The sequence below is a fragment of the Chinchilla lanigera genome, unplaced genomic scaffold (assembly GCF_000276665.1).
Source record: "Chinchilla lanigera isolate Chin_1 unplaced genomic scaffold, ChiLan1.0 scaffold00182, whole genome shotgun sequence".
Classification (NCBI taxonomy): Eukaryota; Metazoa; Chordata; class Mammalia; order Rodentia; family Chinchillidae; genus Chinchilla; species Chinchilla lanigera.
In genome coordinates this window covers 54,841-68,131 of record NW_004955583.1, presented here as the reverse complement: position 1 = coordinate 68,131, position 13,291 = coordinate 54,841, and the positions used below count along the sequence as shown (strand labels likewise).

The following is a 13,291-nucleotide window of genomic DNA, read 5'->3' as shown; positions in this document are numbered from 1 at the left end:
TTTTCCTTCGTCCTTCAGCCTTGCTTCTGATCTCTGCTTCTTCAGTTCTCTAATTTTTCCTCTTTGCTCTTTTAAATTTTTTCCCTTTAGAGTAAAATTGTTCTCTCCAGCAAACATCTATTGTCTATAATTTTCTGATTTGTTTTAGATTTTTTTTTTTTTTTTTGAGGCAGAGTCTCATTATGTAGTTCAGGCTGGCCTATGCAGCCCAAGATGGCCTCAGATTTGTGACCATCCTCCTGCCCCAGCTTCTCGAGTGCTGGGATTAAAGGTGTGCACTAGCATGCCCAGCCCAAGAATGTGTTTTGAAAAGTGTGTCATTTGGCAAGTTCATCATTCTGTGAACATCACAGAGTTAAGCAAGCTAAGATAGTTAGAACTTCACCGGGAGATATAATCTACAGGACCATCACCATGTATGTGGCCCGTTATTGACAAAAATATTATGGAGTAAAATTTCCCCTCTAATATTCCATCTTTATTTTAATCTCAGAAAATGTTATTGGTATTACGTTGTTGCAATAACTGCATACATTGGATTGCTAGTTTGAAAGTCACAGGGTCTGTTTTGGTTTTAACAATCCATTGTTTGTATGAGATGATGAACTTGGCTGGGTTCAGCTCCTCCTTCCTTCTAAACGTACTTGAAGGGGAAAAGAAGAGAGAGAAACAAGAGAGGACCAAGAATGAAGGGGCAGGCGAGGAATAGGACCCTGAGGAAGAAGGAAGCAAGATATGTGCGATGAACTGAATGCTGTCTCCTCCACATTCATATGCTGAAATTGTAACTTCCAAAAGATTGTATTTGCAGATGGGGTCTTTGGGTACTGATTAGGTCGTAAGGGAAGAGCTTTCATAATAGTATGTGTGCCCTTAAAACAGAAATCCCGGAGAGCTAGCTTGCTCCTTTTTAAAAATTTTTTTTTTTTTTTTTTTTTTTTTTTTTTTTTTAATCTTTTTTGAGACAGGGTCTCGCTATGCATTTCAGACTGGCCTTGAGCTCACTTTGTAGCTCAGGCTGGTCTCGAACTTCTGATGATCTGCCTGCCTCAGCCTGCCAAGTGCTGGGATTATAAACGTGCACCACCATGCCCAGTTTAACTTTATTTTCTTTCTTTCTTTCTTTTTTTTTTTTTTTTGATACGGTGTCTTACTATATAGTTCAGGCTGGTTTTGAACTCACTGTGTTGCAGAGGCTGGCCTCAACGTCTCGGTAATCCTCCTGCCTCTGCCTTCCAAGTGCTGGGATTACAAGTGTGTACCACCACACCTGGCATAGCTAGCTCCTTTCATCACATGAAAACACAGCAAGAACTCACCACCCACAAGTGAAAAAGTGGGCTCTGTGTAGATACAGAATCTGCCTTTATCTTGGACTGCACAACCTCTAGAACTGTGTGAAATAAATTTCTGTTGTACAATAGTTTGTGGTATTTGTTATAGCAGCCCAGATGGACTAAGACAACATAACAGGAATCGGAAACAAAGACAAAGTGATGTTGATGGCAGCACACTTGTGAAAAGCAAGGCAAAGCTAAGGCCTGACTGATTTAGTCAGTAAAAACACTTAGTTTATTATTTATATGCATGAAGAAAAAGTCAGAGTTACCGACTCTGAGCCCTAACCCAAAAGATGACATGGGTACAAAAAGGGCCGGATAACTGCGGTACCATTGTGGAATACCCCATCGGTGTAGAGCCAAGACCAGACCTCAGTTGAGTCTATATTTGCAGCTGTATCCTAAAAGATGTGAGGCAGAAACCCTTATGCTCCATCAGAACCTGGGACGCTTGAGGAACTGTCTCATGGTAGCTTCCCAGGGAACATGAGGAGAAGAGTGCGAGATGGCCTAAAAGTCTGCTCATATTCCAGGAGGATCAGAGCATCTTTCCAAGTCTCAGCTGAGCTGAAGAGGTTGCTTGCATGGCCCACGTAGATAGGCACATGATCTCCAGAACACCACAGTGGAGTGGATTCCCTACACCAACATGACAATTGAGAACAGATGGTATAGCCAGAAAGGGGTGTGATAGAGTGAGGAAATAATCTATGGAAGCAAAGACAACAAAAACATGAATGAAAAGAGGAAATACTGAGAAGTGACAGGCACAGTGATGTTTGAATTTAAGTTACTTTCTGGAATACCTACTTCCCTCCCCTCCCCTCTCCCCTCCCTCCTCCTTTCCTGTTTTCCATATCACCCGCTCTGATAGCATGAAGTCACACTGACCCACTGCAGGGGCTCAGATGTGTGGCCTGGAGACTCCACTCTTGCACACATCATGAAAAAATTCCTAGTACAGAGTTACAGGTTGTCGCAGTGGTGGCTGCCATCGCTGGTCTTGGCCAGTGGCCCCTGAGTCAGGATGAGGGTTCAAAGCGGCAGAGGAAGAACAAGGCCCTGTCCTGCTGCTGCTGGACACTGCATACCAAGGCGACTTCCCTGGTTCTGTGCAACTGGTCCCTAGTGTACTGGTTGGACCTTCACCAGATGCTGAGGAAGGTAGACAAGGCCAGCGCCTAAGCCTCCCTGGGAGCTGGTGCTGGTGGTCCAGGTGCATAACCAACGTGAACACTTCAGATGCTGCTGGACTCACTTTGACGAGCCTGGGGAATCAACAACAGCCTCATCCTCTTTAGCCTTGGGTCTACAGAGATCCACAGCTGATCTGTGGAGTGGACTTCTGTCCAGTTCTGCAAGTGTTCTTCCAGCATTCAGTTGTACCCCAATGAGTTTGCAGGCAGTGACCCCAGAGATTGTCCCAGAGACATGAGTGGAATGCAGCTTTGGCACTGGGTGTATCAGCACTGAATATCCTGACTCTTCCTGCTATTACAGAGAGGCCGATTTTTCCCAAACCAAACATCACTGGTTCTGGAAGCTGCATTTTGTATGGGAAAGGGTCAGAGGTCTTTGAGATTATGCTGGCCTTAAACTTTTTGTAGAAGAGAATCACTACATAGTCCCAGACTTTACCATGTCTTCAAAAAGATGTAGAAATTGGAAGCTCCAAGTGTCCAGAGTAAAATGTTTTCTCACTGGGGACCTGTACTGCCAATCATTTCACTGGCATCACTGACAAGGCGATGTAAAATCTTGGAAATCCACACAGCACAATCGGCTTGATATGGCAAGTGAGTTCACTGAGAACAGCATTCAGAAGAGACCAAAAGAGCAGAAATGAACAAAGCTTTATTAAGCCAGCTGATGGACAGGCTCTAATCAGGAGCCAGGGAAAATGTCTGCCCCTCTCTGGGCCTCACCTTCAGTTTAAGTACATTTTAGGTTTCCATGGTAATCATTACTTCATCTTTGGGAGTCTCACAAGAATGTCACGCAATTATCACAAAATTTGCTTTTCCTGGAAGCTTTTGGGCAACCGAATTCCAGATGACCATTGCAGTTCAGCTTTCAGCCCACTTCCCAATCAGTCCTGTTTGTTCTGTTCCCATTTTATGATTCTGCTCTCCTTTAAGTGGCTTGATAACTAACCAAGGGGACTGGGGTAAAGAGAGGGGTCATCTACAGCTTAAGTGAACTTAAGTGACTTCTCTTAATATGGAGTTAAAAAAAGAAAATGGAGTCTCTCTTGCCCTACCAGGCTTAGCCTTGACCTGAGATACATATCAGAAGCTGACTGAGTGCACAGACACTTATGTACTTACAATGACTATAATTGGGACTGGACTCTTCAATATTTGATGGTGTCTTGTCTTCCAAAATATGGGGAAGTGTGGTTGCTCAAGCCCTATGAGTTTTCATGCTGAAGACTGTGCTATGCATCACAAGAAAACATATCGGCCATCTACCCAGAATGACCAAATTGAGTCACTCTTAAATAATAACAAACAGTACATGTTTCCAGAAACTCTAATCACTTAGAAGTTTACTGTAGTAGCTGCCTTCTGTCCTGGGAAAAATGGAGGGTGGGGATACATTAGGACCATGAATTCTGTGAGTATTATAGAGGACTGCAGTGAAAAGCATCATGATTGCCCAAGCAAAAGTGATAGTCTTTTTTTTTTTTTATATTTGTCTCAACAGGAAAAACAATTGAATAAAGGAGTTTAGGAACTGGAAAAACATACAAAGTACAACAAGCAGCTCCCCTTCAGCTCTGCCTGGACTCCCAATCCTTCCCCAGCATCCTCCTCAGTGCCCTCTTTACCTCCTTGTTTCTCAAGGTGTATATGAGAGGGTTAAGAACAGGAGTGCCCACTGCATAGGAGAGACCAAAGAACTTGCCCCTCTCTTGGGCGTAGGGGTTTCTGGGCTGGAGGTAGACGGCAATGACTGAGCTGTAGAAGAGGGTGACCACAGTGAGATGCGAGGAGCACGTTGCTAAAGCCTTTCTCCATGCTTCAGCAGAGTGAATCTTCAGCACTGCCCGGGCAATGGCACCATAAGAGATGAGAATGAGGCTGAGAGGAACAACCACAAAGATGACACTGGACACAGCTAACTGAATTTCATTGTAGGTGGTGTCCCCACAGGACAGTCGAATTAGGGATGGGACTTCACATAAGAAGTCATCTATCTGCCTGTGGGGACAGAAGGGTAGGTGGAGGGTGGGCGGTGTCTGGACTATAGATTGGATGAGACCCATAACCCAGGCCACAGCTGCCATTTTCCAGCACAGGCGGGGGTGGACGACAGTGGCATAGTGGAGGGGTTGACAGACCGCCACGTAGCGGTCCAAGGCCATCACTGTCAGGAGGACGCACTCAGTGGTCCCCAGGGACAGGAAGGTGAAGAGCTGGACAGAGCAGCCCAGGGAGCTGATGGTCTTCTCGGTGCCCCAGAGGTTGACAAGCATCTGGGGGACACAGCTTGTTGTGAAGCAGAGGTCTAAGAATGAGAGGTTGGAGAGGAAAAAGTACATTGGAGAGTGGAGCCTGGGGTCCTGCACGGACAGCAGGATGATGAGTGTGTTGCCCACCAAGGTCAGCAAGTAAGAAGTCAAGACAACCACGAAGAGAGTCTTTTCTAGCTCTGGATGTTCAGAGAAGCCCAGAAGGAGGAAGCCCGCCGGGGAGCTTTGGTTGGTCATGGCCTATCCACAGGTGGTGGGATGAGGCTGTCAAACCTGTGTGTGTCACTGTGTTTGTAAAGCTTCACCCGAGGTGTTTGTCAGGTCACGTTAAGTGGGCATTTCTTCTCTGCCTTTGCTTACCCAGCAGGTCCTTCTCTTTCCCTGTTTCTCCTGGACAAAAGCTCTAGTGGCAGTGAGGAAACCTGGAACCAGTGGTGGGTGATGAATGGAACCTCTGGTTGGTGTCTTTGACTTCTGGTTTTAGGGCAGAAACAGCTGGTAGAAAATACCAGTTAATTAACCACTCCTCATTACTTCAACAATAATTTAATCAACATGTATTTTTTTCTGGATACTATGGTAGTCCTGAATATCTCATTATGCCCACCTAGTAAGGATTGGCATAGAAATCCTTCCATGGAATTTCCCTAATAAATTTACCTATAGGATTATTTACTATTTTGAGGCATATATTTTGCACAATTACTTGTGATTTTTCTACTTTACCCTTGTTTATAAATGTGGTGTCTGGACTATGGATTGGGTGACAGTGTGTTTGTATCAAGGAGAAGGATGCTCCTGATGTGAAGTGACCTCATTCATACTAGAGACTTTGCCCCTTTGTCCTTTAAAAACGTGATTTGCTAAGCAAATCCTACAAATGAAAACTAATCGCAACATTATATGCAATGTGGCAAAATTAGATCGACACTGTTGCCAATTGTCTTGTTCTGGGTGCTAGAAATAAAAAAAAATCTTTATATTTTTATGACAAACTGTTGATATTGAAATGTTTAAGTAGAGATTGAAATTTGTTCAATACTGTCTTAATTCTATCCACTATTTGAGATGTAAAACACTTTATATAAAATGCAAAGCTACAGAAAACGTGCAAGAATAGCTTAAAGAATTCCCTTATGTACCACTTTTTGTTACTCCAACTTTTGCTTTATATATACAACTATATTTATTCTGAGCTACTGGAGAATGAGTGGCATATACAATACTTTTCATATTTCTAAGTGAATGGAATTCTTTCGATAAAAAAGCGACTACTAAATATCAACTTTGATAAAATATTTACTGTGTAGATCATACTCTTATTTTTCTAGTAATGTGCAATATAAAAAAATCTTTCATGTGAAGATCCAGTCCAGATCACATGCATCTGACCTGCGTCTCCAAAGTGGCCTTTCTTTAGCCATGGGCAGAACCAGCCTTAAAATACATGCTGACGGATCCAGGCTCCATTTGAAGAGGTTGAGAAGCTGTGGGAGTGTGTCTTTCTGCATTCAGGGAACACTGGGGAATGCCTGCAAACTGTCAGCTCCCACGGAATTGAAGGCAAATAAACTGAAGATAATGTGAGGACAAGAGAAGGAAGTTTGCTCAGTAAAGGAAGAAATCTGAATGGATGAGTTAAGAAACTCTTTTACATGACAAGTGTTTGGTGTTCAAGACCTGATGGAATGTAGATGGAGAGCTCAAGGTGGGGTGGGATGGTTGCCACCCTGGCAATTAAGAGGAAGGACCCGATGTTTTCCTGAGCACAGACAATCTGAGGAACACTGTTTAGGGCTGGGGTGGTAAGCAGGTCAATGCTCTTGTTGGCAGCAGTTGTCCTGGGAGTTCATGGATGGCACAGCCATCTCCCATCACAGATCTCCATCTTGGGTTACAAACTACCTAGCATTTCCTTTTTTTGCCAAGACTCTCTTTTTCCTTCTATTTTCCTTCCTTCACATTACTTTTCCCCCTTGAGGATAAGATTTGCTCTATTTTGAAAAATTAGTTGTCCAAACATAAAAGTGTACAAAACATATCTATATATTTTACAGAAAAATAAAATACATCCATAGTGTCCTAGCACCCCTCCCAATTTAAAACAGAACAAGCTGGACGTGTGCAAACTGATCGATGTGGGAGAAGAATAAACTGGTAACTTATTGTACAGAAGTCCGTATTGCCTTGCTGCCCAAACTTACCTGTGACAAGTAGCTTCTGAGCTGTGGGAGCCTCCCTTTGATTTTTCACAGTGAGCACTATAAGCAAACTATGGAGTAATATCATATCTTCAAGCTTGATTAGAGCAGAGGCAAGAGAAACGATCGCCACCTCTTAATTCCATGGACATGTTAATCTTATTGCTCCTCACAGCACCTTCAAAACAGGTACTATAATTAGATTCCCTTTCAGATAATGAAACGGAGGTATGTGAGGAGAAACAGCACACAGGAAAGTATAGCTAGCGAGAACCAGAGCTGGGAGGTGAAGCCAACTGTGCTAACCACTTTCCCTGTCACTCTGCCTGATGGAGTGTGCCACTCTTCGGTGAGGACCTCTGTTCTTCAGTCCAGCAGGTTAACTTCTCTGCTAGTGGTGCTGGAAGTAGAAACAAGGCACAGTGAGATGATGGGGGAGGAACCCTGCAGTCCAATCCCGTGAGGACAAACAGCTCATCAGTTCTGCTCAGTCTGGGGCCCCATAGCCCACAGATAATTAACCACTGACTAATGATGGGTAGGAGGGCATGGGGGGATTCACAGCAGGTGTGCCAACAAGATGCTCCCTGAGGTAGGTAGAAGCTCACCCTTTGCTGCTCTGTGTCACTGGGGAGTATAAGGGTACAACTGTCTCCTCACCCCAACTCCTGAGTGTCCCACATTTCCATTTTTTCCCTCACGCCTCTACTATGCTCACTGAGTAGCCCTTTACTCTGTTTTATTTCGTTTTTGGTCTTACATAATTGATGGAGACCACTATGAAGCAGCCCTGAGTAGGACTTAAGTTAACCAATGGGATTTTCAGGTTTACTTGTGAGTCTGTCTAAGGCCTAGGCTCCTTGACTGGAGATGGGCGGTGGACTCATAGGAAGTGAACCTCTGTGAGTCGCTGGTCCTTACTGAGTCCTGTAATGGTTGTTGAGGCTGGAAAGCCTCAAAGGATAAGACAAGGTCACAGCCAAGGACACCTGGATCCAACCTCAACTAGATAGATTGTAGCCTCAGGCATCTCACTCCTGGGTGGATTAATTTAATACTTTACTTGGAGAAGTCCTTGAGTGGTTCCATCCTTATTGAGTACTCCCCTTCCTTCTGATAACTAAATAAATATGGGCTACCCATAGAAGGTCTTGGTCTTAGTCCTGAGAGAATCTCAGATCCTATGAGAGGGATTTGATCCTCCTTGGAGCCCTGAAAGAATTCCATTTGCCTCTTTTATTTAGCCTTTGCTGTACCTTCATTTGGGAGTTGTGGACGCGATCAGTCCATGATAAGTTCACTGAATTTTAACAGATATATACAACTAGGCAAACATGATCCTAGAAAAGATGTAGAATATTTATATTACTCTCAAAGTTCTTTATGCTAATTTACAATAATTCTGTGCCCTGTGCATGTTCTAAGTATCCACTGATTTGATTTCTATGATTGTAGGTTGTTTACACTGTTTGAGAATAATCCTCCAGTTAAATTTATTTTGTAAGTGAGAGAAAAAATAGAGTGAGGTGCCCCACTTTCAGCTCTTCTTTACTCTCTGGGACCATCCCAGTTGGGCTTCTGAGTGTCCTTTAGACTCTTCACTCTTGGTCCTGGATCCTTCTTCCTCCCTGGGGAAGCACACACCCTGGGAGAAGGAAGATCAAGACCGGGTCCCACTATATTTGGAAGCTGGACTCACTTCCTATGAGTCCACTGCCCATCTCCAGACAAGGGGCCTAGGCCTTAGACAGACTCACAAGTAAACATGAAAAGCCCAGTGGTTAACTTAAGTCCTACTCAGGGCTGCTTTGTAGTGGTCTCCATCAATTATGTAAGACCAAAAACGAAATAAAACAGGAAGGATAGGACAATATCCAGGAAGGATATTGTCTCTCCACTCCAAATTGAGGGGTGAACCAAAACAGTTTCCTTTTATTTATTTGGAGTTGGGGAAAACTAAGACATAGAGAGATTTGCAGATAATCTTGATGGCTATATCAGAGCCCTTGAAAGACTAGATTCCCTGTTTAGACTGACATGGAAAGATTTGACCTTCCTTCTCAGTGAGACCCTCAAACAGGGAGAAAGGGACAGAGTTTGGGACTTGGCCATCCAGACTGGGAATGCTTGCTATGAAGCACATCAAGGAACTCAAAGAAGATGGAGAAAGCTGAATTGGACCCAAGGTGGTTCCTATAAATAAGCCACAACGGGACTATGGGGCTCCACTGGGAGAGCAGCATGTTTTCATTTCCTTTATTGTATTAAAGAAGGACTAATGGGAGCAAGGATCAAGCCCGTTAATTATACAGAATGGGAACAAATTACTTAGAGGGAAATGACTCCCCTCTCTGTTCTTATAATGATTAAAAGATACAATGACCTTTTGTATCATTGTATAAGGCCTTGGCTTGGGCTTAGCCCAAGGTCTCCTGGAGTGGAGGGGAGAAGGAGTTATCCCCCTCCAATATGTAGATGATCTAATGCATTGTGGGGAGACCAAAGATACAATGTATAAGGGAACCCAGTTGTTCTTCCACTTTCTAGGCTCCCAGTGCTATAAAATGTCCCATGAAAATGCCCAGATGTGCTAGACTCAAATTACATATTTGGATTTTCTTATTTCACATGGCAGGAGGGCTGCAAGCCCTGAGAGGATACAACCTATAGTTAACTTCCCTCAGCCTAAACTTATTAAGCAGCTGAGAGCTTTTCTGGGGTGGGGGGGGCAGTCACTGCTTTTGTAGAATCTGGATCCTTATATACTGAAAAGGCTCAGCCCCTCTACCAACTACCCAAGGAGACTCAAGGGCCTCAGACTCATCTCATCAAATGGGTCATGCATTTCAGGAATTGAAACAGCCTTTGCAGGAGGCCATTGCACTAGGGTCCCCCAATCAATACAAGTATATCCTCTTTCTGACAGAGAGAAAAGGGGTTGTACTTGGGTCCTCACTCAATCCCCAGGGCCTAGCCACCAGCCCATAGATTACTTAAGCAAAGAATTAGATCTGGTGTCAAAGGGATGGCTAGGCTCTTTGTGGGTGTTGGCTACCATGGGTATTTTGATCCCCAAACCCCATAAATTTACTCAGAGGTGGGCACTTATGGTAAAGTCTCCCCATGACATTGGGAGACTCCTCAAGGGACTAATTAATCCATGGGTATCAGATGCTGACCTGGAGCTTTACTACTAGTCAAGGATCTAGACACATGGGACAAGTAAACCCCAGTGGAAGGGTTCTGATATGGTGCTGCTTTCCACCCCTACTGCAGTTAAGGTAACAGGCATGGCACTTGGATTCATCATTCCAGGGTGAAACAATGGACTGCTTCTGGAGGCCTGGAGAATAGTTCCTCTTTATCACCACCTGAGGCAACACCCAAGTCCACTTCTACCTGTGAGCCCTGGAAGATCTCCAATTTCTGTTTAAAAGATAATAGATAAGTATGCCAATTAAAAAGAAGGATCTAAAACATCCTCTGTGCTAAGTGTGTGAGAGGTTTTGGGTCCTATTGGGAATTAAGTTAATATTTTAAAAATTATTTTATTATTTTCTTTTAAAAAAATTTTAACAAGGAAAAAATAAAACAAAATTTCAAAACAAGATAATAGGAGAGTAACAATAGTTAATATATTGGGTATTGTTATCTTCAAAATAGTTACTCAGGCCCTGACTCGTAGGTGCCCGGAAGGAGGGCCCCCGGCACAGGGGGAGCCATGTGATGGTGAGCGCTGTTGCATGCTGGCCCTCAAGTCGGCCGCCACTGCTCAATTGAGAACTACCATGACACAGAGAAACAGTGACACAATTGGCCCACCATGCACTGGCTGCAAATGCCCACCCATGGACGTGTGTGAATCATTCAAACATGGAGAAACCCCTGGGAATACATGCCATACAATGGGTCACTCTTGCTCCTGCCATTGAGAACCAGAAAGGTCCAGAGCCAGCGGAGGAGCAGCTGCTGAACAAGGACTTGGAGAACATGAGAATGCAGACTAAGCCTGAGGAGTCAGAGGTCCTGTGGATTGGGGTCGTGAGAGCCACTCAGAAGCTGTAAATCAGGAGGACCTTGCACAATACCTGCGGAGACTCCCTGGAAGCCATTCTTCCCCTGACAGTACAGGCTGTAGTGCAGCTCCGGAGAAGTCTGCTGCAGGATTCCTGCTTCCTGTGCTGACAGTTGAGGAGAGGACACTAGCTGGTTGTGGGGTCCCAATGCAATGGGAGGCTGGAGAGAAAATGCTACAAAAATGGCTTTCTCCCCAGATGGCTCACTTCATTTTTGACAACCCCTAGGCTGTAACTACTTGTTAGATCCTTCTTGTATATCTCTGTCTTCCTGAGAAACCACTTTGAATATACCTCCATGTATTACAGCAGCCATTCATATTTTCCTACTAATCTATCCATAACTCTGTAATGTTTGTATTGTTCCTATCCTATTTCATAAATGGATGCATGTCTATCATTATGTGTTTCCTACAAAAACCACTGAGAAAAGTTAATGATTATTCAATAGGTCACTCATGTATAGCTCTATTTATTTTCTTTAGAAGCCACTTTGAAGATACCAAAGTATAGTACAACAACTATTGATAATCTCCTACCTCTTTTGTCTGTAATTCACTATTATTTATCTATTTGTTTTCCTGAGAAACTATCTTGTAGATAACAATATGTAAAACAATACCCATTGATAATTTCCTACCACTTTGTTTGTAATTTGGTAAGCCCCCCCTATTATTATGTTATCCTTCTTTTACTCTTTAAAATGAAAAAAACAAAAAAAAAACACAAAATAGTTACTCAGAGTACAAGATATAGGGATGAAAAATTGATCAAACAAAATTAGTACACACTTTTCTTTTCAATAAACTAAGAGAAACTAGCAGTATAACTGTCTTAACAATTTTCTCTGTGTGTATCTCTCTCTCTCTCTCTCTATTTTATATATATATATATATATATATATGTTTTTCCTTTTCTCTGTTTTTTTCTCCTTTCCCCCATCTCAGTTTCTCTGTACTTTTGAATAGTTTCTTCCCATTTCCCAATATCTATTGTACATTTTGGATCTTATTTACTCTTCCAGCATCTCACACTAGGAAGAAAATATGATGTTTACACACATGACTCTGATTTATTTCACTTATGAGTATGCTCTTGAGTTTTATTCCTTTACCTATAAAAGTCTCAAGTTTATCCTTCTTTTTTTTAATTTTAAAAATAAAAAGAGGGGGTGCTGGGTATTTAGCTCAGCGGCAAAGCGCCTGCCTGGCAAGCACAAGGTCATGAGTTCAGTTCCCGGTACCGGAAAAAAACCCAAAAAAAACAAAAACAAACAAACAAACAAAAAAAAATAAAAGGAGGAAAACATTGACAGACAGACAACCTTTTATAAAATAGCAAAAGAACAGTACAGATAATACAGAGTTACAAATAAAGTGGTAGGAAATTAACAATGATTCTTGTATTACATATTGATATCTTCAAAGTGGTTTCTCATGAAAACAGATAGAGGCATACAATATTGATCAATCAAGGACTCATTGACAGTTTCTTTCAGCAAAGAAATAGAAGACAGTAGAACAATTATGTTAACTATCCTGTATATATGTACCTACAAAATTTCTCCTTCTTTCCCTTTTCTTTTCCCACATCCCAATTGCCCTTTACCCTTGAGTGTTTTCCTATCATTTCACAATGTCTATCATACCTCCTAGTTTAAATTAACTCCTTCAGGTTTTGCACTAATGAAACAATGCAGTGCTTGCACATGTATGTTTGATTTATTTCACTTATGAGTATGGTCTCTAGTTGTGACCGTTTACCTATAAATGCCTCAAATTTATCTTACTTTATACCTGTGTAATATTCCATTATATAAAAGTACCACAATTTTTTTATCCAATCCTTGGTGGATGGACATTTGCTTGGTGGATGGACATTTGCTTCCACAATTTAGCAATTAAAAATTGCGCTGCTATGAACATAGGTGCACATATATCGCTGTGATATGATGTTTTTAGATCTTCTGGGAAAATATCCAGCAGGGGGATAGCTGGGTTGAACGGGACCTCTAGACCTAGTTTGCTGAGGAATCTCCAAACTGATTTCCACAGTGGTTTCACCAGTCTGCATTCCCACTAGCAGTGCAGAAGGGTTCCTATTTCTCCACAGCCTCACCAGCATTTGTTATTGGTTGATTTCTTAATGCTAGCCATTCTTACTGGGGTAAGGTGGAATCTCAGTGTTGTTTTAATTTGC

At 42.6% G+C, this 13,291-nt stretch overlaps 1 protein-coding gene and 1 pseudogene across 1 annotated transcript; one reads left to right on the top strand and one right to left on the bottom strand.

Annotated features, from left to right (window-relative positions):
* The first annotated feature begins 1,989 nt into the window (after positions 1-1,989).
* Positions 1,990-3,208, top strand: LOC102028596 (annotated as a pseudogene).
* An 886-nt stretch (positions 3,209-4,094) lies between these two features.
* Positions 4,095-6,967, bottom strand: LOC102007955 (olfactory receptor 2H1-like). The gene has a single exon (XM_005414286.2). The coding sequence runs from the start codon at positions 5,050-5,052 to the stop codon at positions 4,114-4,116; it is 939 nt and encodes a 312-aa protein (XP_005414343.1). The 5' UTR covers positions 5,053-6,967; the 3' UTR covers positions 4,095-4,113.
* Positions 6,968-13,291: the final 6,324 nt, after the last annotated feature.